The following is a 27,442-nucleotide window of genomic DNA, read 5'->3' as shown; positions in this document are numbered from 1 at the left end:
CTCTACCACACTCATTGCTCATCCCAGCAGCGGCTGGTGCTCTCTCTGCCCCGTCCCTGTCAAAGCTGGAAAGGGTTTGAAGGAGCCATGCCCAGGTCTACAGCAATCATCAGGCCTTACAACTCCAAGCCCTCACACGGTTACTGAAGTTTCAGGAGAGGACAAAGTAAGAGTTTTAGTTGTGGAACTTTCGGTATCAGCTATGTACAAATGGGGCCGTTGGAAAACATGGATAGCATCAGAGAACTTCCCAAAGGTTCTGCCATCCCAAGAACAGAAGAGACAAGAGTGGAACCATGAGAATGGCCCCATCCAGAGTTGTCCGCTAACCATGTCCTAGGGTGTGTGGGAAGATGTCTTTTGAGCGTGGATACCAGTAGGGCACGGCTTCTGATCTGTAGAAATATCCCATTAACTTTCTTTTTCTACCATACTATTGTCAAATGCAATGGTAATATAGCCTCAAAATTCATTATTATTATGTCATAAATCTTCCTTTAATTTTATGTATAATAGGTACTTACAGATGCAAATCATGTTTAAATGGGAAGACATAGTGGTTAAAAGAAGTATTGGCCATATTGTAGTAATTTTGCAAACAGCTGTTTCAAGTTAACAGATGTGTATTCCCAGTCTTGTGTATATGAGATACAAGTTAATGTCAACAGTACATTAACAATGCAACTGAATTTAATTATGAAATTGGAAACACTATGGGTAGAGGATCACATTTTTACTGAAAAGCAAAGGTAGGGAAACATCTGTTTCTGGTGAGTTTCAAATAGGTACTCTCATCCTTTATACTCACCGATTCCATAATTTTTTGCAACAGTGGATTAACGAAAAGATTTCCCTGCATATTTTTCCCCAAAACAAGATGGCAGATATATCCTTTTGCAATTTGATTTTGCAAATGGTAATATATATGCCTTTTAAATGTGAATCTGGAAAGTGTTAAGAGGACTGACTACAAACCACGAGAAAGATACTCTTACTTTTGCACAAAGTTGCATCTGGAATTAAGAGCAAAAGGAAAGCTTCCCTGTTTTGTTACCAGATGGCTCCCCACTGTGTCCACATTTCTTTATTTTACTAGATTCTTATGTCTGAAAGCCTTTTCATTAGTGAAACCCTTACATTAACTTCCAGGGTCTTCGAAGGTGCTAATATCCTTGGAAGGTATAAATGAATTTAATCACATCATTTTTTCTTCCAACAGCTGACTAAATTCACTGAGCAAATAAGGGGACAGACGTAATTTTGAGGGGAACCCGGTGGCAAAGAAGATTCCACTGAGAAAACGGTGAGCCTGAGAAGCAGAGGGGCCACCATGACTGATTTACGTGCTATGTCAAGTTCACCTCTGAAGGCTGAACTTGAAAATCACAGCTGAACAATGAACTTGGAATATAGTATTTCTGAGAAGTTGCTAAAGAAATCGGAATTACTCACCTGGGGAGGTGAAGGCTTTAGAGATGACCTGATTAAGCTACTCCTATTACCTACTGTCTTGCACTTGATCCATTCCGTTTGGTCAAAAGACCTAATAAACAGGACATGTCTTGCCCCGTCTCTATCTTTCCCTTTGCTGGTTTCCACCACTGCCCACAGCAGCAGAAGACTGTGCGCTATTGCACTGTATGCACTTTCAAGCAGGAGCTCACTGCACCTAAAAGCAAGTCAGTGAAGAGTGGCCAAGGATGTAAAGCATTATTAGAGCGGAGACAGTCAGTCATCTGCTTCACTGTTGATGGAAATAAAAAAGTTTGCATTCACCTTTATTGCTTAGAGGATTTGAATATAAGTGCGATCTGGCTGCGATGCCAACTACCTCAAGGACTGCCAGGATTGGTTTGACTTCTCTGGTGGGCTGAGTGTCCTAAGTGTTTTACCTGTTCTCATCGCTGAAGGCAGCTGCATTTTTTCAGAAAGAAAAGGGGTCATTCAATCAAGTGCATGAGGATGGTCCTCTCCTCCTTCTAAAGCCTCCAACACTCTATTTCAGGTCACTTACATGAGAACACATGTTCATGAAGCTTCTGACATGAGTGGTCCCTGGACATTTAGAGGGTTAAAGAACGCTGTGGTGAAATTCTATGTGCTAAAGGTTTTTAAATCATTTTTAAAAATTGTACTAGATACGGTTATTGTCTCTGGCCTCCAGAGAGGGAAGGTAGTTTAGAGGCCGAGGGTAAACTATAAAATCTAGCCTTTCTGCCCTTTTCATGCAAATAAAAAGCACCAATGTTACCTAGACCAAGTGTGCCCCTCCTTGAGCGTTCATTTCTGTGCTGTACCAAAAGATGACCGCTGGCAAACGTTTTCTGGGGGGAACATGATTCGAACACTTAAACCACCTACCAATCCTTAAGGTTCCAACAACAGCAGCTTTTTTGGGAGGTGGGAGGGCACTATAATATCATTTGGGAAGGCGAGTCAGTGCTGTAGTTTTTCTATCAGGTTACAATAAGGAAAGAAAAAAGGGGGAAAAAGGAAGAGGAAATAGAACATGAGAAGAATAAGGAAGAAGGGGAGGCATAGAAAACCTAAAAAAAAATGACAGAAGGAAGGAAGGAAGGAAGGAAGGAAGGAAGGAAGGAAGGAAGGAAGGAAGGAAGGGAGGGAGGGAGGGAGGGAGGAAGGGAGGAAAGAAGGAAGGAAGGAAGGAAGGAAGGAAGGAAGGAAGGAAGGAAGGAAGGAAGGGAAGAAGGAAGGAAGGAAGGGAAGAAGGAAGGAAGACTAAGAAATGGTGGCAGATGTGATTTGGTGTCATAATTATCTGTCAGCCAGATGGTCTAGAATTGAACCACGAATCCAGCAAGTAGATTTTAGAGGATATGCCACAAACAGGAAACAAAGGCAAATAGTCTGTAGTTGAAAACTAAAATTTTCAGTTACCCAGAGGTGTTTGGCATTCCCGCCATTAAGTAACTGCGTTGCTCACAGAATACAAAGATGCTCTTAATCAGAGAGGATAATTGAAGTCACAAGAGGAAAACGTCTTATTTAAGACTGGCTAATTTTGTTATTTTGAAACTGCCTTTTAAAAAGGACTAATCCTTTCCTTAGCTTAGTCTTCAGAATCATGAGAGTGTTCTTGTTTTAGGAATAAACCTACGACTGTAACTCAGTTGCTCATTGTATATCTCACATTTCCCAGTAATAAAAGCCATTCTTTATTCTGACTCAAGTGTTCTCCATGTTGAATTTAACCCTTTAAATTGTACAGTTATGCCAGTGAGGACTATATTAGATTTTTAGGACAAGGCTGGCCATACCGAAAATAAATAAATAAATAAATAAATAAATAAATAAATAAATAATAAAATTATATTTAGACAGTGAATGCTAAGACCTCTCTAGCCTTCTCCTCTACTAGACTGAAGAGCATTAGCCAATAGCATCAAAACAGAAGCTGAAATAAAACCTGGCCAGCTTAAGAGACAAAATGTAAATACTCTGATGTTGAAGATTGGCCAACTAAATGACCCAAAATCAATTAGTCCTACCCACATGCTCAGATCTTCTAATTGGCTTTTAATACTCCATTCATAATCATGAGCAATAAGCAAGGATGACCAGACACCTGAGGAAAGCTTCTAAAATGACAGATAGGGGCAAAGCAAACAAAATAAAGCAACTTGGAAGAGACCAGGGAAAGAAAATTCCAAAAGATTTCATTAATATTCTGTGTTAGACAGTGACCCCCAAATATGTCCACATCTTTATTGGTTTTCCAGGGTTATCATAACCAAGTACCACAAGAGCGGTTAGAGAAAACAAAAGATATGTATCCTCTCCAGTTCTGGAGGTCAGAACTCTGACAAAAAGGTGTCAGAAGAGCTGCACTTCCTCTGCAGGATCTAGGGAGTAATTGGTCCTTGGCTCTTCCGGCTTCTGGTGTCTCCCAAAGTTCCTCGTGGCATCGCTCCAATGTCAGTTTTCACCAATCAGTTCTCAGATTCAGAAGATTGGTGCCTTCTTCTCCTTCCGGTATCTGTCTCTTCTCCTTTTCTGTCTCTTATAAGAACTCTTGTCATTGGATTTAGGACCCACCCCGATAATGCAGGATGATCTCCTTCAAGAATCTTAATTTAATTATATCTGCAAAGAAATATATATGTTTCAGAAAATACAAATCGGATCACACTCACAGGTTCTGGGTATTAGGAAGTAAACATGTGGGCATGTCTTTCGGAGGACCACCACCCAACCCACCAGTGCCCGAATCCCCAGAACCGATAAATGTGTTACCTTAGATAGCAAAAGGGGGTTTACAGATGTGATTAAGGATCTTGTGATGGGGAGATTTTCCTGGATTATCCACAAGCTTCCAATGTAATCACAAGGGGTTTTATAAGAGAGAGGCAAGAGGGTCACAGTCGATGAAGGAGAAATGACAATCGAAGCAGAGGTCCGAGTGACGTGAGGAAGGCGACCACTAGCCAAGGAATGCAGGCAGCCTCTAGAAGCTGGGGATGAAGGCACCCACTCCAGACTGGAACAGGCCGAGGGATGTCAGGAGATACTGTAAGAAGACGAAATTGATGGAACTTCCGATTCTTCTCAGATTCAGAAGATTGGTGAGGTTTGGAGTTAGAGTCATGATAAAGACATAGAAACCAGGCAAATAGAGAAAAAAAAGGCAAGTGGAGAAAAGGAAATTAATCATAGTGCACTCACTAGCATAGCATAAATAACATTGATGTCATCCTATATAATAAAAGCCTAATATGCAAATTGTTCGACTGGGAGTTCGACCGCTCACTATGATGTGCACTGACCACCAGGGGGCGGTGCTGAACATGGTGGGCGTTGGTGACACAGTGCTGGCAGCTGGCGGCAGTGGAGGCGCTGCAGGCTCCAATGGGCCCCAATGAGAGTGGGACAGCGGTGGGATGGTGTAGTAGGAGTGGGTGGCATCAGGCCAAGGCAGGTGGGAGCGGGGACCTGATCACCCCGCAGATTGCCCCACAGATGGCCACCAGCGGCGGAGGACGGAACCACCACCTGGATCCCAGGCACTGAGAGAGCTGGGCAGGGGGCTCAGCCCCAATCGATTGTCCTGCAGGCAGGATGGTGGAGCAGGTGAGGGGGCAGCGCCAAGCCACAGTGGGGTGCCAGGTGGGGCTGCAGGGCTGCGAGCCTGGGAGCATCCACAAATTCATGCACCGGGCCTCTAGTAATAATATAAAGACTGACTGCAGAGCTAGCCCCAGTGTTGAGATAGCTGTATTGGATACAAAAGTACATGTGCGTGGAAGGAGGTAGTGAAAAAAGCAAATCCCCAACTTCCACAGTGGAAAGTCACATATAATGTCTAAACATTTAAAAAATTAAGAAGTGACCATATAAGTATGACATTTAATAAAATTGGAGCAAAATACCAAAAGAATTCAATTAAAAGACCTGAAAGTTATTACTTCTGGGGAGAGGTCAATGGCCAGTGGGTGGGTGGGAAACTGCTGTTTTTTTGTTACAAGACTTAATAGAATTAATTACTCTACATATGGTTTTTTAAAACCTATAGTAGTGTGAGAATGTTTTTAGGAGAATGTGAGCTTTTATTTTTTATTTTTTAGGGAGAGTGGAAGAGAGGGAGGAGAGAGAAACTTTCGGTGTAAGAGAGACACAGTGATTGGATGTCTCCTGCTTGAGCCCCTACCAGGGCTGGGGAATCTGCAACCCAGCCCCTGCAACAGAGGTACGTGCTCTTGACGGGGAATCGAACCCATGACCTTTTGGTCCATGGGCCAACACTCTAACCAGTGAGCAAAACTGGCTAGTGCAAGAACTTGTGCTTTTTAAGTTGTTTGAAAAGTTCCGTTGATTTGCTTTGATTAGATTACTGATGTGTACAATTTAAATATAAGAAAAAGAGGCAAAAGCGAAATAAGCCAGTTGGAGAAAGATAAATATCACGTGATCTCACTCATATGTGGGATATAATGATCAACATAATTTGATGAACAAGAATAGATCCAGAGACAAATAGTAGGGGAGTGGGGGAGGTTAGAGAGCAACCAAAGGACTTGTATGCATGCATATTAGCATAACCAATGGACACAGACACTGAGTCGGTGGGGGCTTGCCCAGTGTGGGAATGGCTGGGGGTGGGGGGATCAATTGGGGAAAAAGGAGACATGTAAAACTTTAGACAATAAAAAATAATAATGAAATTTAAAAAATAATAAAAGATTAAGAAAAAAAGAAAGAAAAAGAGGCAGAGAAAAATTCCAAGATTGGCTGTGGGATACTGCACAAAACTAAGCCAAAAAGATAAACAATGCTACAAGAGCTCCATCTTCCTATGTGGTTCTTCTGTTTTCTCCAGCTGTAAAATATATTTATCACTTTCAACTCTTCTTTTTAATTCATTTTTTAATAAATGAACAAAAATAACCCTCCATCATAAGTGTTATCAAATGACTTAAAATATCCTGAGCAAACATAGCATATTTCTTTTTATGTAATCACAAGCTATACCATGTTTTGTCTAGTCTAAAAATTTATGCACTCTATCTACAAATAATTGTGCATACTAAATGAATCAAAATATTTCTCCAGCATTTTTATGAACATATATATATATATATATATATCAATATTATAATACATTTCTCAAATTTTTCCTACTCATTGTAAGTCTCCTGTTGATTATCCATTTTGTAATTAACCTTAGGTACCTTTCTAACCTCAGATTGATTACTGTAGGCCACCCACAATGTTTCTCGGCCACTTGCCTAAACTGACAATGTGTGAGGGACCATGAACTCATTTTAATGCTACTAAAGGAAACCTCAAGCAGAAAAATAAAGCAAATAATGAGTTCTAAGGTTTAATAAAAGTAGAGAAGGACATTGATTTTAGGGACACTGGTTTTTGGTGAAATCACCCCTCTGGATTCATCTGTACCATAGAGGGCTTCTTACCATGGCTTCCAAACACCTATGCTCACTGCTTCCTACACTAATGCTAGCATCACTGCGTAAGTGCCTTTTCTCAAAATAGAGTCCATAGCACTTGCCTCATACTGATCCTGCCCATAGCTTCCATGAAGGTTCTCAGTCTGCCTGCCCATGTGTCTTGAGGGCTTACCACACTACATGGACAGAACGGATTAACTTCCCTTCTCTGCCCAAGGAAGTAGGGACATTCTTCTAAACTTCTGTACTCTCATTACTTTCTTCTACGGTAAGGAAATCTGCACCCCATTCCCCACCTCACTGCTGACTTCTCCCCTGTGGAGAAAGACTGGCCGGTCTATTAGCCCCTGTCACCAGTGGGTACCTCCAAAGCGAGATGGCTCCAGCTTCACTCTTCATAGGCCTGGACTTCCCCAAACAGAGTGAGCTCTCCTCTCCGCTTCGTGTGGCCTCTCCCTAGCCTCTTCTCTGAGGTTCAGCTTTTCAGCCTGAGACTGGATCGGTACATTGGATCAGCCTTGCTGTCTCCAATTCAGGGGGAACGGGATAGGAAACTTCCCTTTGCATAACCCAGCTCTCCTAGGAAGCCTCGCACTTACTAAAGCTGAGACTTTGCCCAAACTAGTTCAGTTCTCTCTCGGCATGCTTTATGCATCAGAGTCCCTGGGGCAGGGAGGGGGTGGAGTATGAAGGGTAAGATTCCAGCACTGAACCCCACCCTGGACTGCCAACAATTACTATGAAATTAAGATATGCTGAAGGCCAAATCAGTTCCTGAAGGGAAACTCCTTCCCGCCCGGAGCTTGCCGTAACTCAGTTAACCCACCAGGCAAACACGAGCTCCCTCCCCAAAACAGCATTAAAAAGTGGCTCCGCTGTATTTGTCTGGTGCTGGTTTCATGAGTGTGCCCTGGGGATCCCAGACAATGCGCTGGTGCTAACGTAGCAACTGGAATCTTTTACCCAGTCGGCTGGACGCAGGCTTTATTCTGGCATGTGGCCCAGTATATCAATATTGTGGTTTTCAGCCCGTTTTGGAAGCTGCTCCACTAAGCCATGTGACAACCCCAAAAAGTGGGTCTGGCACCAGAAGTCTTCATCAGATTGTGAACTTGAGAGCCCCGCGTCAGCTGTTTTTGTATTGATGCCTCCCTCCCCGTAATCATTAGCAGGAGGTGAGAAGGCTGCAGTGGGAACACACCTCACACCTATTATGCCGTTTGTGTTTATGTCTCTGAACCCTCGTAAATCTCCTGGGCTCGGAGCACTTGCCCACTCAAATAAAAGTGTTCTCTGGAGGGCACTCCTGTAAGAGTCTGAGTTATTAGCTCGCTCAGCACACTTACCTGGAAGGAGCACGTGGCACAGCTCCAGGTTTTGTCAGGAAGATTTAAGAGGATCAGCTTATTTACTGATTGAAAGCCGAGCAGAAAGCAAAGCTGTGCATACTAGCCACGGCCATCTGGTGGTCCCCCTGGAACTAGTCCCAATTATGGGGCACAGACTAACGCAATGTACTAGGTACGAGTCATGGCGAATTTCCAAGTGAAAAGTGGCAAATCAGTGGATTAAGTCAGCGCTGACAGCTCTCAACTTAATGCTTCATTGATTCCACTCATAGGAGAGATTCCTTGTCTGTTCAAACAACGATCACCCAATAATTATTGAATGCCGACTACACACTCAGACTTGTTGTAGACAATGGGGTGGGGGGGGGGGGGGACATGTTGCAAAGGAATTACTCATACTCCTTGATTTGAAGGTGTTTCCAGTCGAATTGGAGATTTGTCATCTACTTGGGAGGAGAAAATAAGAAATCACTCAAGATTTCAGTCAAGAAAGTGAAAAAAAATTAAAGTCAAGTTTAAATGTGATTCACCTCCGTGTGACGATTGAGACATAAGTGCATGCCAGCTGGTATTTGTTGCTTGGCCAGACTTAACAAACTCCACTTTGACATGCTATCCACCCATAATGAGGACAGTAGCCAAGAGTTAAACATATGAACAACAACCCTGAATGCAAAAGCAATTTCAGCATTTGCTGATTTGGGGCATTTTACTGGCAGAAGTACATTTATTACATCACAACAATTAAGTCTAATTATGCAGACCAATAGTTAGACTAAGAAGGACACAAGAAATTCTTTCTAAATGACTTTTCCCTCAAAATGTTCCCCTTTAAAATTTCAGGTTGTTCCATTTTTGTATAACAGAAAGAAAGAAAATTTTTTTCCACTATGGACAGCCCAGGGATCACTTTAAAAATAATACTCTAAGAAAGATAAATGCTAGGCTTTTGAAGTTGTTTTCTTGATAAGTTATCAAAAGTGACAATCATTTATTAATGGGTGGAGTTGTTTTGTTTTACAAAATTCGGAAAACTGTTTTTGCAAAGGATGCTGAGAGATTCAACACTCTTCTTGTATTTCAGCTTTGTGTGTTTGCTTACTTGTGCCCTCAGGCAACAGTGACCACTCTTGTTTGTCAAGGATTGTGGTTTACTTTTATTCCTCCATTCCAAAAAGGTTGCATAATCTGTATAAATGCCACCAGAGATAAGCCACTTTCTATTAACACTTTATGAGGCATCTTCCATCTTAATTTCTAGGACAAGTAAACAAAACAGTTTCACATTTGTCGTTGTGGAAATTTTAAAAGCAAGCCAGTACCCTTTTCCAACTCCTGCTCTTTCTGTCACTGGTATCTCCTCGGTTGCTCCAAGACTATCATTCTTACAGGCTTTTCCGGCCACCGAAGGACAGCAGGACATCCAGAATGCCATTCTCTGCCCCCGCCCGAGAGCCCGTGGCCGCGAGCCTGAGCTCTGTTCCACACTGGTAGCATCCAGGTGGAATTTAAAATAGAATGGATGGGGACCCAGTTATGTAAAAAGTCACCTCTGGTCTTCTGTTCTATCATGGGAGTTAAGACCAGCTGGGGTGCTTCTGGTGTCAGTTTCCAGCACATAAGTCTCTGTGATCTGCAGCAGAAATTCTTACAACAGGCCCTTAGAAGTCTCGTCCTCTGATGGACTGCCAGAGGCAGAGTCCAAGGCATATCTGTGCAGGCAGACTTTTTTGCTGAGTTTCCCAGGGACTGAGAGAAAACGACCAGAAGGAACAGGCTCCTCTGGGTTCTACAACTAACACTCTACAAATGTCCTGAGTGGCAAACACGATTTATGGCCGGCCGGCCAGCGACTTATCTGGTCCACTTAGCCCAGATGATCAGAGATGACACCGCACCCATGCAACCCCTCGAGAGAGCTCCTTGGAGTGAAAGAAATACGCTTGAAATCTGGCTCTCCTAAACAACCCCTCCTAAATACCCTTTCCTAGAAGATAGCTCCAAACACCTTACCCCTGCTAGAAAAAGAAGTTCAAGTACATGTCGTCTTTGTGGAATGAAGGATGCTTCAGTAACCTGTACCAATGTTGACTCACAGGGTGCTTTTTTAGCGAACTAATCACGGTACCTGGATTTATCCTGAGATGTCATGACAGCTCCCATTTGTGAACAAGGAATGGCATGACCTCTCCACATCTTATAGATATGGGCACCTGAAGCTTGCATCGCACAGGAAGCATCAGGTCGAATCCTACTGGCCAGTTAATATTTTGCCCTCTTTCCAAATACGAAGTCAAAAATAGTAAGTAGAAAAGGGGGCTCCTGCTTGCTGCTGAAGAGTTAACAATTCGACATGTGTAGCTGTGTCCGTGTTTGGATCTGACCCCTCATTTACTTTGTTTCTCCAGGCTCAATAAAGCGCACAAGCCGCACCAGTGATAGTGGAGATGAACCACTGTTTATGAAAAGATTTTGAAAGAGCGCCTCACTTTCATAGTCCAGGATAAAGTATCTGTAACGTCACATTTTCTTTTGTCCTCTAAATAAAATGTCATATGACCTGACAATATTATAATACACTTTAAAGTCCAACCATTTAAAGAGGTTTCTGCAATTAAAAGAATTTATTTTAATTGAAACCCAAAAGCAAAAGTGGAACCAAAGATACAAGATGGGGGCCAGAAAACGCTAGCCTGTGCCACCTGAGAACTGGGTCCCTCTCACAGGTAGACAAACCCTTGTCAATGCCTAGGCTTTCCTCTTCCTAGGAGTGCAAAGCCACTAGCCAATGCAGTCCTCCCCACCAGAGAGAGAGAGAGAGAGAGGGAGAAACAGCTCTCTGTGAGCTGATGCTTACTGTGGGATGCAAAGTTTCTAAGCTTCAGGTGCGCATATCTATGGGAACTCCGTTAGAGGTTCAGAACTGAAAGGAAGTTTTTGATCATTTTACAGATGAGGCAACTAAGGGTCAAAATGGAAATTAATTGCCACCCAAGACACCCCAGTGCTCTTCCCCCTGGTCCTCTCAGCCCATAGACAGTAGTCAGTGGGTGGGGGGCGGGGGGGGGAGCAGGAATGAAAGGGCATACATGCAGACCACCATCTGCCTGAGGGAGACCTCCTCAGGAGACCCACCCAGGCTGTGGACTCCACTACCATTTAGCTCAGTGTTTTCCCTCACTTTTTAACTCACAGTAGAGGATATATATATATACACACACATGTATATATATATATATAATGAAAATATATGCATTTGGTTTATTATCAGGGAACAGAAGACTGATGGAGATATCCATGAACTGTGATGTAAAGAACCATGGGATGCAAAAGAGAAATTTAGACCCTGAGGCCCAGTGATCAGGAATTTGATTAGGCAAAAAACAAACAAACGAAAAAACCAGAATTTGATTTAGATTATGTAGCAGTATGTTATGGTGTAAAGAATAAGACCCCTAAAGTAAGATTGTTTTTTTTACTCTATTACTTACTAGCTGAGTGATCTTGAGCAAGTTTCTTAATCTCTTCAAATTCATTTCTTTATATATAATGTGTGTGTGTGTGTGTGTGTGTGTGTGTGTGTGTATGTGTGGAGAGAGAGAGAGAGAGAGAGAGGGAGGGAGAGAGAGAGGAAGAGAAGAGAAGAGAAGAGAAGAGAAGAGAAGAGAAGAGAAGAGAAGGGAAGAGGGAAGGTGAGGGAGGGGAGGGGAGAGAAGACTAAAGAAGACTAGAGAAGACTGGAGAAGAGAGAGGACAGAGCTAGAAAATAAGAAGGAACTCTGGGAGCATATACGAGGGTCTCAGTGTGAACGTTCATAATGCTCACACAAAGTAGGCACTCAAATATCTGGTCATTTAGTGAAAAGCCTACTTCTTCAGCTGCATCAACTCCTGGAAATAAGTCTCCTTTGCTTTAGAAGTATCGGAATGCCCCAACGGCCTTAGATTATGCAAAAGAGAAACAGCACCACTCTGCCCTGAAGTTGTGCCTTGGATTTGAAAATGGTTGGCCTCGTGTTCTTAGACTGTAGGAACAGAATACTCTGCGTTCTCTCTAAATGCTTTGTCAGAATGCCTGTCTAGGCAGTGCTGGATCCCTAGAGAAATAATGAAGGCAGCATTCGAGGGACCCCCACGCCCAAACTAGATTAAGTAATCCCGCTACGTGGTTTACAGCACACTGTACTTCCCCTGTTCATCACGCTGTATTGTAATAGCCTGTTCACTTTCTGTCTTGCCAGCCAGACTGTGAGCTCCGCTACAATATAGTTGTTTTATTCCCCACTTTTTAACTCATAAGAGGCTCAATATATATTTTTTCAATTAAAACACACACACACACACACACACACACACACACACACACCCAACAACTTCCTTAAAACATCTACCACTAAAATCAGCCTAAAGTATTAATATTCTCTACTCTCCTGGTCCCAAGATTGCTTTCTCCTCCCTCCTCCAGTCCCCTGACAAAGCAATCACTTCTCTAGTTTCATCATTTAGGCCATTTAGATATCTGCTCAGAATGTTCCTCATTATGTTAATTCACTCAATAAACTGTGTTCAAAACTGGGATCTCATGCACTGGGCCCAGTGGTGGGGGGTACAGCAGTGAATGCTCCAGGACGCCTCCTGGAATAAAGTGGGCTTGGATGAAGACTCTGAGTTTCAGAGAGGCCACTAGCCAGGCGCCAAAATATTTCTAAATCAGTAACTACACCCTATCATCAACTTGACTCTAAAAATTACAATGTGGCTTGCTAGTACATGGTGTTCACTCAATAAATATTTGTTGACTAAAGGAATGAATGGAATAGATAGGAGGGGAATTTCAGTGAGCTTTTATTGCTCTGGGCTGATATAGGAGATAGACAGCAAATTAAATCCTTTATTTGAAGACTACTGACCCTGTGCACTGATTCGTGCACATTGAAAGGAAATTAATTAGAAGGTGACCAGCGGGGCCCGACACACCCTGGAGCCAACCTCCCGCTGTCCCTCCCCGGCCTGCTGCACCTGGGGCGGCGCCACAGTTCAAAGGGCATCTGTGGAGTGAGTGGGGTCCCTCCAGCAGGGGGAGTCCCGTAGCCTGGTGGAACTGTGTGGCCCCTCCTCTCTGGTTCCGGGGTGCATCACCCAAGAACCACCGTTGCGAAGTCACCACAGCTTGGCAGTTCCTGCGTTGAGCGTCTGTCCCCTGGGGGTCAGTACACATCATACCTACCAGCCAGTCAGACAGTCAAACGGTCCCTTAGCCTTTTATATATATATATAGATAAAGCAAGTAAGATCTTTTATTTGGGTAAGTCTGGATTTTGGCACCCACTAAGCTGTTCTGTTCACCTGAGAATTTACAAACATGTCATAAGTCCTCTGAGGAGCAGGTGATGCCACTGCAAAACATTTCCTGTCACCCACTGTGGGAGGCAGGGCTTTTCCCATCCCACAGCTAAGCATGTCCTGCTTGCCTTCAGAGTTCCCCAGAGACTGCAGAATGCCGGCTAACTAACCTTCCTGAACGGCCAGGCACCATGACACTCTGCCTCCGGGTCCTCTTTGGCTCCAGCGAGGACCTGGCTGGGTTTCACACTCCCCTTTACCAACAACCTCCAGTTATGTTGTTCTAGGCTCCTCTCCATGGCTGGTTTGTGCCCTGGAGGGAAGGGATCTTGTCTTTATAGTGTCCCACAGTCCTTCCTGGCCACATGGTAGGTGTTTAATAAGTATGTTTTTAAAATCTGTCTTCAGTTGTAGCCCTGCCCAAAGGGTCCACGACAGCCATAATGTGGACTGGGGCAGAGGGTCAGGACTCAGCTCCCCACTATTCCAGAACCCTCCAGACAGCTTTCACTCATTCTTCCTTGCCTTCCATCTTCCGACAGTGCTTTCAAGGTTGGGGAATGGAAGACAAACCTGGGAAAGGAAATCGCGCAACACGGGTTGAATGTGGTAGGTTAGAGGCTAGGCTGCCCCCTTCCTTTCGCTAAAAACGAGTGCTTGCAGAGATGACGTCGGTCCCCATTGGAAGGCCTTTCCCCCCGGTCCTGTCCCCCAAAGCTTCTTGACGCAATGGGACCTCCAGCAGGGTGTTGAAAGGTCAACTTGTTTGGTACCAACTCTGACTCAAAAAGATGATTCTCCCGTGAGGTGCAGGAGAGGAACGGAACGGGGGCAGTGAGATTTTCCAGCCGCTCCACCCAGCGGGTAATTAATCCAAAGGCAACGGGATGGGTGGAACGCAAACATCTCCCATTCCACCCCCGCCCCCGCCCAGGGCTGCTCAGACAGAAGCGCCCCCATCAGTCCTCGGGTGGAGCTCGCTACCCTCGCGCAGCAGAAACCCGCTCCGGGGACGAGGCAAGGTCTTGAACTCACCGGGGTCTGCCCGCGCTGCGGGAGACCTGCGGCCCGGCGCCCCCCGCGGAGCCCGCTCTCGGCCAATGGGAGCCCGAGGTGTGGGGATGGGGAGCGCGGGGCGGCGGCTGGACCAATCAGGCTCCCCGCGCGGCCAGGGGAGGAGGAGAGGGGAGGAGAGGCCGGGGGCGATGGAGGCAGAGCTACATCAGCAGCAGCTTCTCACCTTGGAATGCGAGGGCAGCTCCCGCATCTCCCGCACGTCTCCAGCTGGGCGCGGGAGGAGAGCCTCGAGCTATTTTCTCCGCCTCCGCACACGGCTCCCAGCGCGGGAGGGGAGGCCGCTGAGAGCCCCTCTCGCTTCTGGCCTTCTTTTTATGTGGTCTGCAGGGAGGAAGAGAGCGAGGGAGAACTTGGTGCTGGGGAGCTGACCTCTGTGGCCTGGCGGGCCTCTGGGCAGGGGGGGCCGAAGAGGAGCGGCTGGGGGCTGCGGGAATCCATGCGGGGGCCATGGACCGAGCGGCGCTCCTGGGACTGGCCCGCCTGTGCGCTCTGTGGGCAGCCCTGCTCGCGCTGTTCCCCTGCGGAGCCCAAGGAAACTGGATGTGAGTATGGGGGGGCCGTGGGGACGCACGGGGTAGGTGGCACTTGGGGTGCCCAGCCTCAGGGAACTTTCAGCCAAGGCGAGGGGACTAGGGGCGGTGACCCTCGGGCGGGAGACCTAATTGGGAGGGGGAAACATCTGGGATTGGGGAGAAGAGCAGGCGAGCGATGTGCAAGCGGGGGGGGCGGCCGTTTCTTACAGGTGGTTGGGCATAGCCTCTTTTGGGGTCCCGGAGAAGCTGGGCTGCGCCAACTTGCCGCTGAACAGCCGCCAGAAGGAGCTGTGCAAGAGGAAGCCCTACCTGCTGCCCAGCATCCGCGAGGGCGCGCGCCTGGGCATCCAGGAGTGCAGGAGCCAGTTCCGGCACGAGCGCTGGGACTGCCGCGTCGCCGCCGCCCCCGCGGCCGCCGGCCCCCTCTTCGGCTACGAGCTGAGCAGCGGTGAGTCCCGGGACCCTCGGGGCTGGCGCGGGACAGGGGGCGACCGCTCCTCCAACTCCTGCAAAATGAAAGAGCTCGTGCTTGTGTGGTCCCGACGCTCTCTAAATGCCCAGAAGAGGTCCTTTCGTGGACGGGCGCTGGGAGCCAGACCCCGGGTGCAGGTGCGGTCCCGGAGGGGGCGATTCCCCAGGTCCGGAGCCTGGCTCTCGGGGCCGTCGTTCTTCCTCCTTCCCGCTGGGCCCGGCGGGAGTGGAGGAAAAACCCTGACCCTGAACCCCCGCCGACCCCTCGGACCCGTGGCGCCCCCCTACCTGTGGGACCAGCTGGAGAAACATGATGTCGGCGGCAGGGAATGCTGCGGCCGCATCTGCTGGGGTTTCAGCAGCTCCGCTGCGCGCCGGGCCTTGGACCAGCGGCTAACTGCCGCGTTGGTGGGCTCCTTGGAGCACCGGGCAGACGGAATAAGGGTGATTTTTGAAAGGGGTCGTCCTGGACAACCCAACGGGCCCCTCACCGGAGCGCGACCCCTTCGCTCGCCCCTGCTCTGCGCTCAGCCGGGCGCGGGGAGCTGCGGCGAATGAAGTTCCACTCCCGCGTGCCTGGTGACTCGGTAAGGATAGAGAAAGCGGGAATCGGGCTTGTTCCAGGAATAGTAGCGGATGCAAGGAACGGTGGGACCTGGGCGCTGGAAGACTCGTTGTGGTTCACATTTGTTTCCGTTCTCCCAGCACCTTTGACCCCTCCCCACCCGGTTCCTACACCCGCAGCCGCCCGCGCCTGGCCTTGGCCCTGCTGCGTTTTGGCCGGCACGCCCTTCCGCAGGAGCCCCGACCCCCTGCCGGGGAAAAGAAAAAAGGATGTGTCCTTCACAGCTGCTGACAGGCTGAGGCATCAGCTGTTGGAAAGGTTTATTGGACAACGGGCGCGAAATTGTTTCTACTCCAATCTAAACATCTCGAAGGGAGAAGAAAAAAAAAAGTCGCCTGCGGAGTCTCTTTGAGTCCGTTTTATTGGTGCTTTAATGGGCCTTTGATTTTCAAAGATGTTAGCCCAAACGCTATTGCTGGTGTGCTAAATACATACTCAATTATTTTCCGTAACAGTTTTGTTTTTTTTTTATTGCTGGTGACATTTCAATTATCTTTCATGTTAATGATCTTTAAGCCTGTAAAAGGATTAGCTGGTGCCATATAAAATGTAGAATGGTTTCATGTTAATATCAGGATTGTTTTTCACGATATTCTAAAGAAAGGAGAGCCTTTAATGTGAAACTAGACTTGTATCATTTATCACCTAATTGCTTTGGTCTTGGTTTAATTTTAATTTGCTTTCTGGTAGGTATCACTCATGGGAACAAAACTGCACCCAATTTTTCAGCCTGTGTTTCGTGAGAACACATTTTAAATTTTAAAACAAAGGTCATCTGGACTCTTTGGGGGCATTGTATACCATTTACGGTATCCACGCAAAGGACTTTAAATTTAACATGTATTTATTGGGCTTCGATTGTCCATTAGGCACTGAACTAGGTGCCAACATAAATTTCCTATTTTAGGTATTTTTCGGTCTGAGAACAATGATAACCAATATATGAAGGGATACTCACAATTAATGCTGCCTTCTTAAAAGACTACAATAGGAAATCATCTTTTCAAAATATGCACTCATTAAAGCATCCACTGGGAGCCATTGAAAAAGTGCTTCCCTGACAAGGGAATGAGGAGGAGGCTCTGTTAGGAACATAAACAGAGAGTGGTCTGCCTCTTTCATTTCGCAACTTACGTTTTGTTCTAGGCACCAAGGAAACAGCGTTTATCTATGCGGTGATGGCTGCGGGCCTGGTGCACGCTGTGACCCGGTCGTGCAGCGCCGGCAACATGACGGAGTGTTCCTGTGACACCGCCTTGCAGAACGGCGGCTCCGCCAGCGAAGGCTGGCACTGGGGCGGCTGCTCCGATGACGTCCAGTACGGCATGTGGTTCAGCAGAAAGTTCCTGGACGTCCCCATCAGAAACACCACGGGCAAGGAAAGCAGAGTGCTGTCAGCAATGAACCTGCATAACAGTGAAGCGGGAAGGCAGGTATGTATTAGGAAATGGCATAAAACTCACTGCTTTTAGGTACATATTACAAGGACCACACTTGTGCATGCACCTGTCCAAATGGTTTAAAAACAAACCATACCTGCAATCTAAGAAACATATATGTGTGTGTTTATGTATGTGTATTATGTTTTGCTGTGTATGTATGACTATAAATCTATATATATATATATATATGTGTGTGTGTGTTTCTTTCATGAGCCTGCACTGACCGCATTGATTTAGTTTTAAGTTCTCCATCTAATGTGAGTTCAGTCTTGTTATAGAATGTATTTGTGACTGTATACTTCGAATGCCTGAAATGCTAATTATAAAATCATAGGAGGTACAAGTGTCTGTTGGGTTCCTTGGTTCCACCCCCTTAGCTGATTAGGGGCATAGCCTGAGTAAGATCTGCAGTACCTGCCTTTCTTATGGGGCTGGATCAAATTTCCTCAATTGGACTTTGATTGTTTTTTTACATCTACTTTTAGTGAGCAGTGGTTCCTAAACCTGTTGTCTGTTTTACCCTTACTTTCTCTAGCAAACATTCTTAAATGTCTTTGGAATACACAATACTTAACTAGTATGTTTTTTAAAGCAAAGTTTTTAAAGGGGAATCTTTATTTTATTTAAAGCTATGTCGATCCATTGTAAAATTGATAACTACAAATAAATGTAAAGAAGCTCTAGATCTATTAAATATGTGGATATTTGAAAATATAGATATATTTCAGCGGGAAACAAATTTGAAGTACCACCATCTAATTAACCTCTTTTATGATTCTGGCCTTTCTGTACTAGGTTTTCTTAAAATGGAATAAATTTGTAGCTTAATTTAACTTTTATATATTTACCATAATAAATATTGACACAATAAAATTTGAGTTCAACACCATGTTGAATTACTTGGCAATTCATAGTGACTTTTCTAAAACAGCCAAAACTTTTTTTATGAATATATATTTTCTATCTTATAATAATCTTCGCAGGACAGGAATATCAGCACACATCATATACTACTGTAAATACCCAGTAACCTATACAAGTCCCAAAGTATCATTGCAGTCTGCTACCTTCTCCTGAAATAAATTAAAACAAGTTTCAGAATTTCTCATGAATATTTAAAGTATATGTTGCATTTTTTTCACGTTTTTGGAAAGTGAATAAATGGAACCCAGTCAGAATAGTTGAGAGTTTCAGGCAGTTTTCTTTACTTAACCACTTTGGTTTAAAATACAAAGCCAGCTGGCATGGCTCAGTGGTTGAGTATCGACCTATGAACCAGGACGTCAGGACTCAATTCCAGGTCAGGGCACATGCCTGGGTTTTGGGCTCAATCTCCAGTGTGGGGCATGCAGGAGGCAGCCAATCAATGATCTCTGACATCATTGATGTTTCTATCTCTCTCCCTCTCTCTTCCTCTCTGAAATCAATGAAAATATATTTAAAAAATACATAAACAGAAAGCTCAGTAACTTTATCATCATAACACATCAAATTCAAATTTGAAATTTCACTTCAACTTGAATGTTCAATTAAAAATTGCAAAGTAGGAAATTAGTAAATAATTATGTAAACTTTTTATATTTTTGTTTAAGAATTTTAAAAGCTAATTTGCCTCATAAAGTCACTCTTCCTTAACACCATAGTTATGCATATGTATATTTTCCTTAAAGTTTTATATTTAAAAAATTAATTTAATTCGTTTTTGCTGCAATTTAAATATTATCTAATAAATTTTTAATTATTTTGAATATATTATTGTAAAAGAGGTTAAATGTAGTTAACATATGTTCTTTAAAACTTAAGTTAAGCAAGAAAAAAGCATCAAGTTAAGTCAAATAAATATATTTTAAAAATAAGAAAACAATTAAATAATGTTTATTATTAATTTAAATCTTAAATATTTGTTAAATAAATTGTTAGAGATTTTAAAACTTTTAACCAGTAAATAAAACTCAGAAACTCAAATTATGATCTCTTGAATGAAGTCATCTCTGAACATATGAAATGTCTTAAAGTCTCTAAAATGTATTTTATTAGTAATATTAGGCAACTATTGAGTTTTATTCCATCTTGTGTGAATTTTTAAATTATGTAACAATATTTGCTTTTGTAACTATTAACTTGGATCTTAAGCTACTTTTTATATTCTAATTTTATTAAATGTATACAACTATTCAGTATCAATTTTAATCCTTTTTTGGCAAAAAACCATTTCCTCACATTTCCTAGGTTTTTGCTATTATTTTAATTATGCAGAAAATAATTCCATTTATACAATTATACACATTTTATGTAAATTAAACTTCCTCTACTAATTTTTTTTCACATTATCCTAGATCAGCGATTTTCAACTGATGTGCCACAAGAGTTTTTAAAACATTCAATACCTGAGTATTTAGTCAGGGGCACTGACCTCTTTTCCCTTAGATTATCAATTTTTTAAAAATGACAACAGCCAACACAATTGCTGTCTGGTGTGAATGAATCAAAATTATACCTATTTTCTTGTCAGACAGGCTAAAAATACATTTTTTGGTGTACTGCAGAATTTTGGTGATTAGTTTATATATGCCATGAGATGAAAAGGGTTGAAAATCGCTGAAATAGATAGAAACTTAAAATATTAAAAAATATTACCTGGATATTTTGAAGGTATTACACTGTTTTTATTGGTCTTTTCTCATAAAGTATTACAATTGGAAGCGTTTTTGTATTTTTCTTTCTTTTGGTGGCCAAAAGAATAAAAACCACCACCACCACCACCACAAACTAACCAGGTTTCCAGGTTATTATCTAACATGGAAGAACGATCAACTTCATTTTCAATGCTGTCAAATAGCATTTTAAATTATAGGCACATTCTGAGTCAAGTTCAAGGTCTGCATTCAATTGAGTTGATTTCCCTAGTCTCAAAGTCCCAAACTCCAAATGTCGAAAAGCGTTCAGAGAAATGTGGGTACTGGCGCTTAGTAGTGTTGTGAGCAGGATAGATGATTTTCTAACCGCTGACCTTAAATTCCCACTTGGTTTCTGACACCATTCCTAAAGTTATGACTCCAAGAATAATGTTGCCGGATGGTGATTGGCTAACAGAATGATGTGATGTCTTCCAGGGGCAGAACTTCTGGGAATAATGTGACTTGGAATATTTATGGGTATTTCTTTTGGTGTGCTTAAAATATTTCCATTCTTCCCATGTCCACCTCATAAACTTTTAAGTTTTCCTACCCCATAATTTGTTTTATGATGACTAACTCAAAAAAGTGGGAAGGGCCCAACCCCAAATTTTCATTGACCTGTTTCAGGAATATTTATAAGTACTTGAACAACACATAAGTGTTTTGCTTTTCAGCAGATTCAAGTATATTTTTGGACTAAATGGCATGAAAGGGGTCAGAGGAATAGATATTCTACCTATACCCATCCAATCTTATGTCACAGTTTTCATAAAAACTTAAATCATCTAATAGTTGACAAAATGAAATGCTCATCGCGAAATGTTTCACAACAGTTTTTGGGTCATGTCTGGGAAGTTTGTGTAGAGCAATATATTGGAAAAAAATCACAGCCTGCCGCGTTACCTGAGTTAAAATTGTGGGACCAATCACTCCTTAGACCACTCCTCAAACATTTTCTATTTTTACCTTTAAGCATTAATGATACATTTTTCGTATTTCACTTCCCTAGAAATGTATCAAACCAAAACTTAACATGAAGGAGCCCAGTAGATTAAATGTTCCCTTCCTAATTGTTCTCCCATAGTTAAAAATATTCCACCAAAATGTGCACATCTGTTTGCAATAGTTAACAAAACATTCCTCTGTTAATATCGTTATAAACCTTAACAACTCAACTAGAGTAGAGAAAGGAATTTTCTCATAACCACACACAACTCATTAGGTTGCTACTCTCTTACTTTTCCTGTTCCCCCCCCCAAAATGACTATGCTATCATTGAAGAATAGCTATTAACATTAATTAATACTCGCTGAAAATCTCCAAAATATATTTTTGAAGTTCATGCAATTTTATTAAATATACTTGCATTTTCCACTTAGGTTTTTCTCTCTTTTACTAAAATGATCCAGCTTCATATAAAGATTTTATATCATGTATCATCAAGCTTTCCTTATGAATGACAACTATCTTAGCCACACTGTTTATTTTTCTGTAAAACTGGAATAATAAGTACATGTTCATAACTACCTATATTTCTTCCTATAAAACTAAATTAAGTAAAATCAGCTACGGAAATGTGCTCCGAGAAGCACTGAGCTCTAGTGTTTGTGTGAGTGTGTGTATGTGTGTGTCTGCCACTAAACTCTGCCTTTCGTCATATTCTTGTAGTGGTGATTCCATTGCTTTATTTTAATCCCTATTGTACAAGTTTCTTCCTTAGAGTATTATGGGAATATAATCATTTACATTGCATGTCAAGTTATTGGGATTCTTCTCTTTGAAGTTTATTTGTCTTTCTCGTCTAAAATATACGTATGTTAAGACAAAATCACTATTTCTTTTTTTATACTTTTTGTTAGGGACAAGAAGGTAATAGAATTCAAAAGTAATCAAATACAAGTTCTTTAAAACGTCACTCCTAAAAAGTTATAGTTAACTCCAGATATTTAACAGGGCAAGTTTCTTATGGCAGGAAAATTCCCCCCAAATTTTGACAGAAATTCAGCAGGTTATACCACTGAATTTAAAAGTCAGTCTCTTTATCCTCCAAACCCATAAAGTGGCGTGTCGCTCTTCTGGGCTACCACTGCTGTGGGCTGACAGTGGTATCGGATCAAGGTCTTCCAATACCATTGACCTCCCAGCAGTGGCTCTTTTGTTTTAAAAAGGTGGTTTTTATTACTACCTCCCAATTCAGATTACCAATAGAGGATGAATTAAAACTGTTTAAGTGAGTTGGACTAGTTATTCATTAAATATTTGGAGAGAATCTACTCTGTCTGCTATGCTTTGCAAATTGCAAAATGATATTTGAACTGGTTAATAAAAGAAAAAGTCAGCTTTTCAGTCATGACACCGAGCCAAGGGCAGCTGTAAATCACGAGGTGATGACTATAAGGAACGCTGATCAGGTTTAAACACATAAATGTAATCCTTGGACTTTTGGCTTTCTCAGGGCAATTTGTTTGGTTATTACCTAGTTTGGGTTGAGCCCTTTTTTTTTTCCCTCATGTCCTTAGGGCACTTAAAATCTGAACAGAAGTAGACAGATTGCATTAATTTCAACATTTTAAAGAACTGAAGGCTTTGTGAATATCAAATGCCATAAATTTGACCAAATAAGCCTGTATGCCATACTTTTTGCTTTCATATCATTGAAAGATACCTTTTTGCCTGAATTAATAAGAAGTAGACATATCCATTAACTTCTCAGTTTTGTGAATTCAAACAGAACATGTGCGCTGTAGTCTATAAAGAACAGGGTTTAAAATACTATTCTGTTTATTATTTTAAACACCAGTCAGAAGTATCAAATATTGCATAAATCAATACCGTATGCTCATTCAAGTTGCAAATATTATAATTTGTTTGAAATATTCTGTCTCGTTAGATAGTTCAGAAACTTTGGTTAATTTGTTAGGAAATGTAACAACCCGCAAACATATCAATGTCATGTTTGGTACAAAATAAATAGCAAAGTATAAAGCCCTGTCATGTTATAGTTTGGATAAGATCTGTAAGTGGGATTTAAGCTGTGAGATTTTCCTTTCTTGGGTGAGCTTACACACACAATTTCCAAGTTATTGAATGGGTAGATCAAATTTTTCACTTTACCCAGCATGTTGACAGACGTCAACTCTGCAGCTAGCCCTGACAATTTATTAATCTGCTCTGCCATCCTCTGGAGATTGAAGGAAGCTGTGCTGACTAGCCTGGTATGTAAGAGGTTTGGAACCCTAACACTTCTCAAATCTCTATATTGTTTTTGCACTGTTAGCCCCATTTGAAATTTATCTCCACTCTTACCATACCTTCTTCAGAGACAGGGGGCGTTCCTTTAGACCTTAACATGTGCCAGGTGGTGAGCTCTTACAGATCTATGTACTCGCATTTAATTTCTCAGTCTGTATATAGAATGAATGAAGCTCAGCACATAGCATTGAAAAAATCATGTAGATACTATCTCCTTTCTACGTTAGGATGGTGCTACTGATCCATCAAGAATATGACATATGTTTTTAATCAGTTTTCCAGAAGAGAGGAAGGATGTTCTGGAAAATCACACTCTTTGGCCCCTTCTTCTTTTGCCCAGCGTTTACAGTGACCAGACCTAAGAACTCCCAGCTCAGTCAGTAGGTCTCATCCCTTGATGCCCATTAGAATCACCCGAGCCGCTTTGTAGAAATACCAACACCTGGACCCCACCTCAACTGATGAAATCCGCACCTCAGGGTTTGAACATTGGTTATTTGTAAGGTTCCGCAGATGTTTCCGTGCACAATGTGAGTTGAGGATGACTTCCCTATATCAGTGCTTCTCAACTTCTAATGTGCCTATGGGTCACCCGAAGATCTAAATAAAATGCGGATTCTGATTCTGAGAGTCTGCATTTCTCACAGGTGATACTGGCGCTGCTGGTCCATGAACCACACTCTGAGTAGCAAGATGCTAAATGTATTAGGAACCTGGAGGCGTGTGTGAAACATCGCCCGACACCCCAAATTAAACAAGATATCGGGAATAAAAGTCGTTTTCCTTTGTTATCTCAGATAATCTCTAATAACAATATTAGCCTGGCCCCACTACCTTAAATTTGACTTGGAAAGGTTTGCTAGGGTCAAGAGAAGGACAAAACATTTGAACGTTCAGCAGTCTGGCAGATCCTTTATGTTCAAAACCACCACTTCTTATACAGGAGGAAACAGACCCAGAAAGTGACGCGATGAGGTGAGTTGGCTTCTATTATTGAGTAAAACACGCTTTCTGAGTGATATTTAACACAGGTCCTGTTGATTTCAGGCTGTGGCCAAGCTGATGTCCGTGGACTGCCGCTGTCACGGAGTGTCCGGCTCCTGTGCGGTGAAAACATGCTGGAAGACCATGTCTTCTTTTGAGAAGATTGGCCATTTCCTGAAGGATAAATATGAGCACAGTGTTCAAGTCTCAGACAAAATAAAAAGGAAAATGCGCAGGAGAGACAAGGACCAGAGGAAAGTACCGATCCGCAAGGAGGATCTGCTCTACCTCCACAAGTCTCCCAACTACTGCGTCGAGGATAAGAACATTGGGATCCCGGGCACACAGGGCAGAGAGTGCAACCGCACGTCGGAGGGCGCGGGCGGCTGCAACCTCCTCTGCTGTGGCCGAGGCTACAACACCCACGTGGTCAGACACGTGGAGAGGTGCGAGTGCAAGTTCATCTGGTGCTGCTACGTCCGCTGCAGGAGGTGTGAAAGCATGACTGACGTCCACACCTGCAAGTAACCACCCCGTCCAGCCGTGGGCAGCACTCCTCACCGGCCGCAGTGGAGTGCCACTTGGCCGGGCTAGCGAAGTCCACTCTGCCCTCGAAACCCCAGGCCCTTGGGCCTCCCAGCGTTCCCTTTGCCTGGTTGGTGTCCAATCACACACTGAGCATGTGGATGTGGGAGAATTCTCCGAGTTTTGGGCTCCTAATTTGGTGATCTGGGAAATATATACTAGTATATACAGTGACATGCAAGGAAGATCATCTGTCTCCTAAACAAGAAAGAACAGGAAAGAACCTTCCTGTAGAAGACCTGCTCCATCTTCAGGAGAAGATCCTTGACTATGGGACTCAGTTATGGAGCTCAATAGGGGTGGGTGACTGTTAGTCATTTTTAAAAGACACCTCTTATAGCAGCCAGGAGCGTACAGGTGAATCTCATTTATTCTCTCAGCGTTTAATTTTTTGGTTTTTTGTTTTTTTAAATATATTTTTATTGATTTCAGAGAGAAAGGGAGAGGGAGAGATAGAAACGTCAATGATGAGAGAGAATCATTGATCGGCTGCCTCCTCCACGCCCACTAATGGGGATCGAGCCTGCAACCCTGGCATGTGCCTTGATGGGAATCGAACCTGGGACTCTTCAGTCCGCAGGCTGATGCTCTGTCTATTGAGCCAAACCAGCAAGGGCTCTCTCAGCGTTTTAGATGAAGAAATTGTATTACATGTCTGGGCATAGAAACGGATGTTGAAAAGGTAACAGAGTGGTGGGTGCTTTCTTTCATTTCAAAAGAAAGGCAATGAAAGAGAATTTTCATAAGTGATACAATATTCCTAAAAAGTGTTTGCTAGGTTTAGTGACAAAAGGAAAGGATCAAAATTTAACAAAGTGAATTTTGTATAATTTGGATTTTAAATGGATTTCAATCAGGAGAATATCTATATAAATCTCAGTAAGGTATTGAGGCATCTTTGATCTTCAGCTTCAGAGTGTAATCGTAGACCAGTTGCTATTATTAAAAACCCAGCTCTGAATTACTGCCCGAGGGAGGGATCCTGAAAGCACGTGGGAAATTAGAGGTAAAGCACCCTTTACACGTATATAAAAACAGTATTTTGTATAGTATTTTGCTTTAAAAAGTTTTATATTTTGTAAATACAGTTTTTAAATTATATGATATATATTAAAACTTAAGACATGTATTGCCAAAGCCCAAGAGCTAAGGCGATAAAATTATCTCAGAAATAATATTAGCTTCTGTTTTTCTTCATACTATCAACTCTGACTTTATATATATATATATATATATATATATATATATATATATATATAGAAAAAGAAGTTAATTGAGCAGTTAGTTATATGGATGTGTATTTCTTGCCAAAATATCAGTTTTATAAGTGTTATAGTTTAAAATATGCTGCAAAACATGGAGGGTTGTGTTATTTCAGCAGTCAGATTAGTTAAATTCTGTTTTTAATTAATGTTTAACTTGTAAAGTTATTATAATAAATTATACAAACAGTGTAGAAAGTCTTCACTGAAAAAAAGAATCTAAATCAGAATAATGATCAACTTGTGGATTTGATTTCCTGGATATTTATTATATTGTATGTAATGCTGCTTTTCCATGTGAATGTTGAATAGTCTTCCTTGTTTTAGTATTCATGCATGTGTATTCACCATCTATTACAAGGTTCCTGGTAAAAGTCGCAGGGCTGTATTTAAAGTTATATTTTAATGTAAATGCTTAGTTTTTTATGAATTGTTAAATATTTCAGTATTATATAGAAAAAGTAGATTTCTAAGTTCAGAATGGACAAAGAAAGAATATTCTTTTTTTTTTTTTTTCATAACAAACTAAAGAAATGTTTTCCTTTCCCCCAGGTCTCATTCTATTTCCTTTCCATTTTATTACCAAGGCAGAACAATAATGTGCGGGTAAGAGCAAGCACATGGAAATATCTCAGGTCTAATATTACAATCAAGGCCAAACATTTGAATGTGACCCTTAGAGTTTAACCAAGTTATTATTCATTGAATGTGATTCTCAGAAATGACAAGTGAACAAATATAGTGCTTATTTTAAAAACTGGTTTACCATTGTGTAGCATCCACTGATTAGACTAACCTGAAAAATAGACACTCTCGTGCCCCCCCTTTTTTTTTACAAAGTAAATCTATTTTATCAGCATTAAAAATAAGCAATCTTCTTTAAAAGATGGAGACTGTAGTTTCTATTGATGACCA

General features: G+C 42.5%; 1 protein-coding gene and 1 long non-coding RNA gene across 2 annotated transcripts; one reads left to right on the top strand and one right to left on the bottom strand.

The window, feature by feature from the left end:
• Nucleotides 1-3,696: 3,696 nt before the first annotated feature.
• Nucleotides 3,697-16,318, bottom strand: LOC129151443 (uncharacterized). Its single transcript, XR_008558122.1, has 4 exons — nt 15,988-16,318; nt 15,538-15,734; nt 14,859-15,016; nt 3,697-4,104 (listed from the first exon to the last, which is right to left on the bottom strand). It is a non-coding gene; the product is annotated as an uncharacterized LOC129151443 (long non-coding RNA).
• On the top strand, nt 15,014-27,288 carry WNT16 (Wnt family member 16). The gene is made up of 4 exons (XM_008157588.3): nt 15,014-15,237; nt 15,438-15,676; nt 17,471-17,757; nt 24,744-27,288. The coding sequence occupies exons 1-4, from the start codon at nt 15,143-15,145 to the stop codon at nt 25,206-25,208; spliced, it is 1,086 nt and encodes a 361-aa protein (XP_008155810.2). The 5' UTR covers nt 15,014-15,142; the 3' UTR covers nt 25,209-27,288.
• Nucleotides 27,289-27,442: the final 154 nt, after the last annotated feature.

The sequence above is a fragment of the Eptesicus fuscus genome, chromosome 14 (assembly GCF_027574615.1).
Source record: "Eptesicus fuscus isolate TK198812 chromosome 14, DD_ASM_mEF_20220401, whole genome shotgun sequence".
Taxonomy (NCBI): Eukaryota; Metazoa; Chordata; class Mammalia; order Chiroptera; family Vespertilionidae; genus Eptesicus; species Eptesicus fuscus.
The sequence above is the reverse complement of the archived record's forward strand: the minus strand, read 5'-3'. Positions and strand labels throughout refer to the sequence as shown.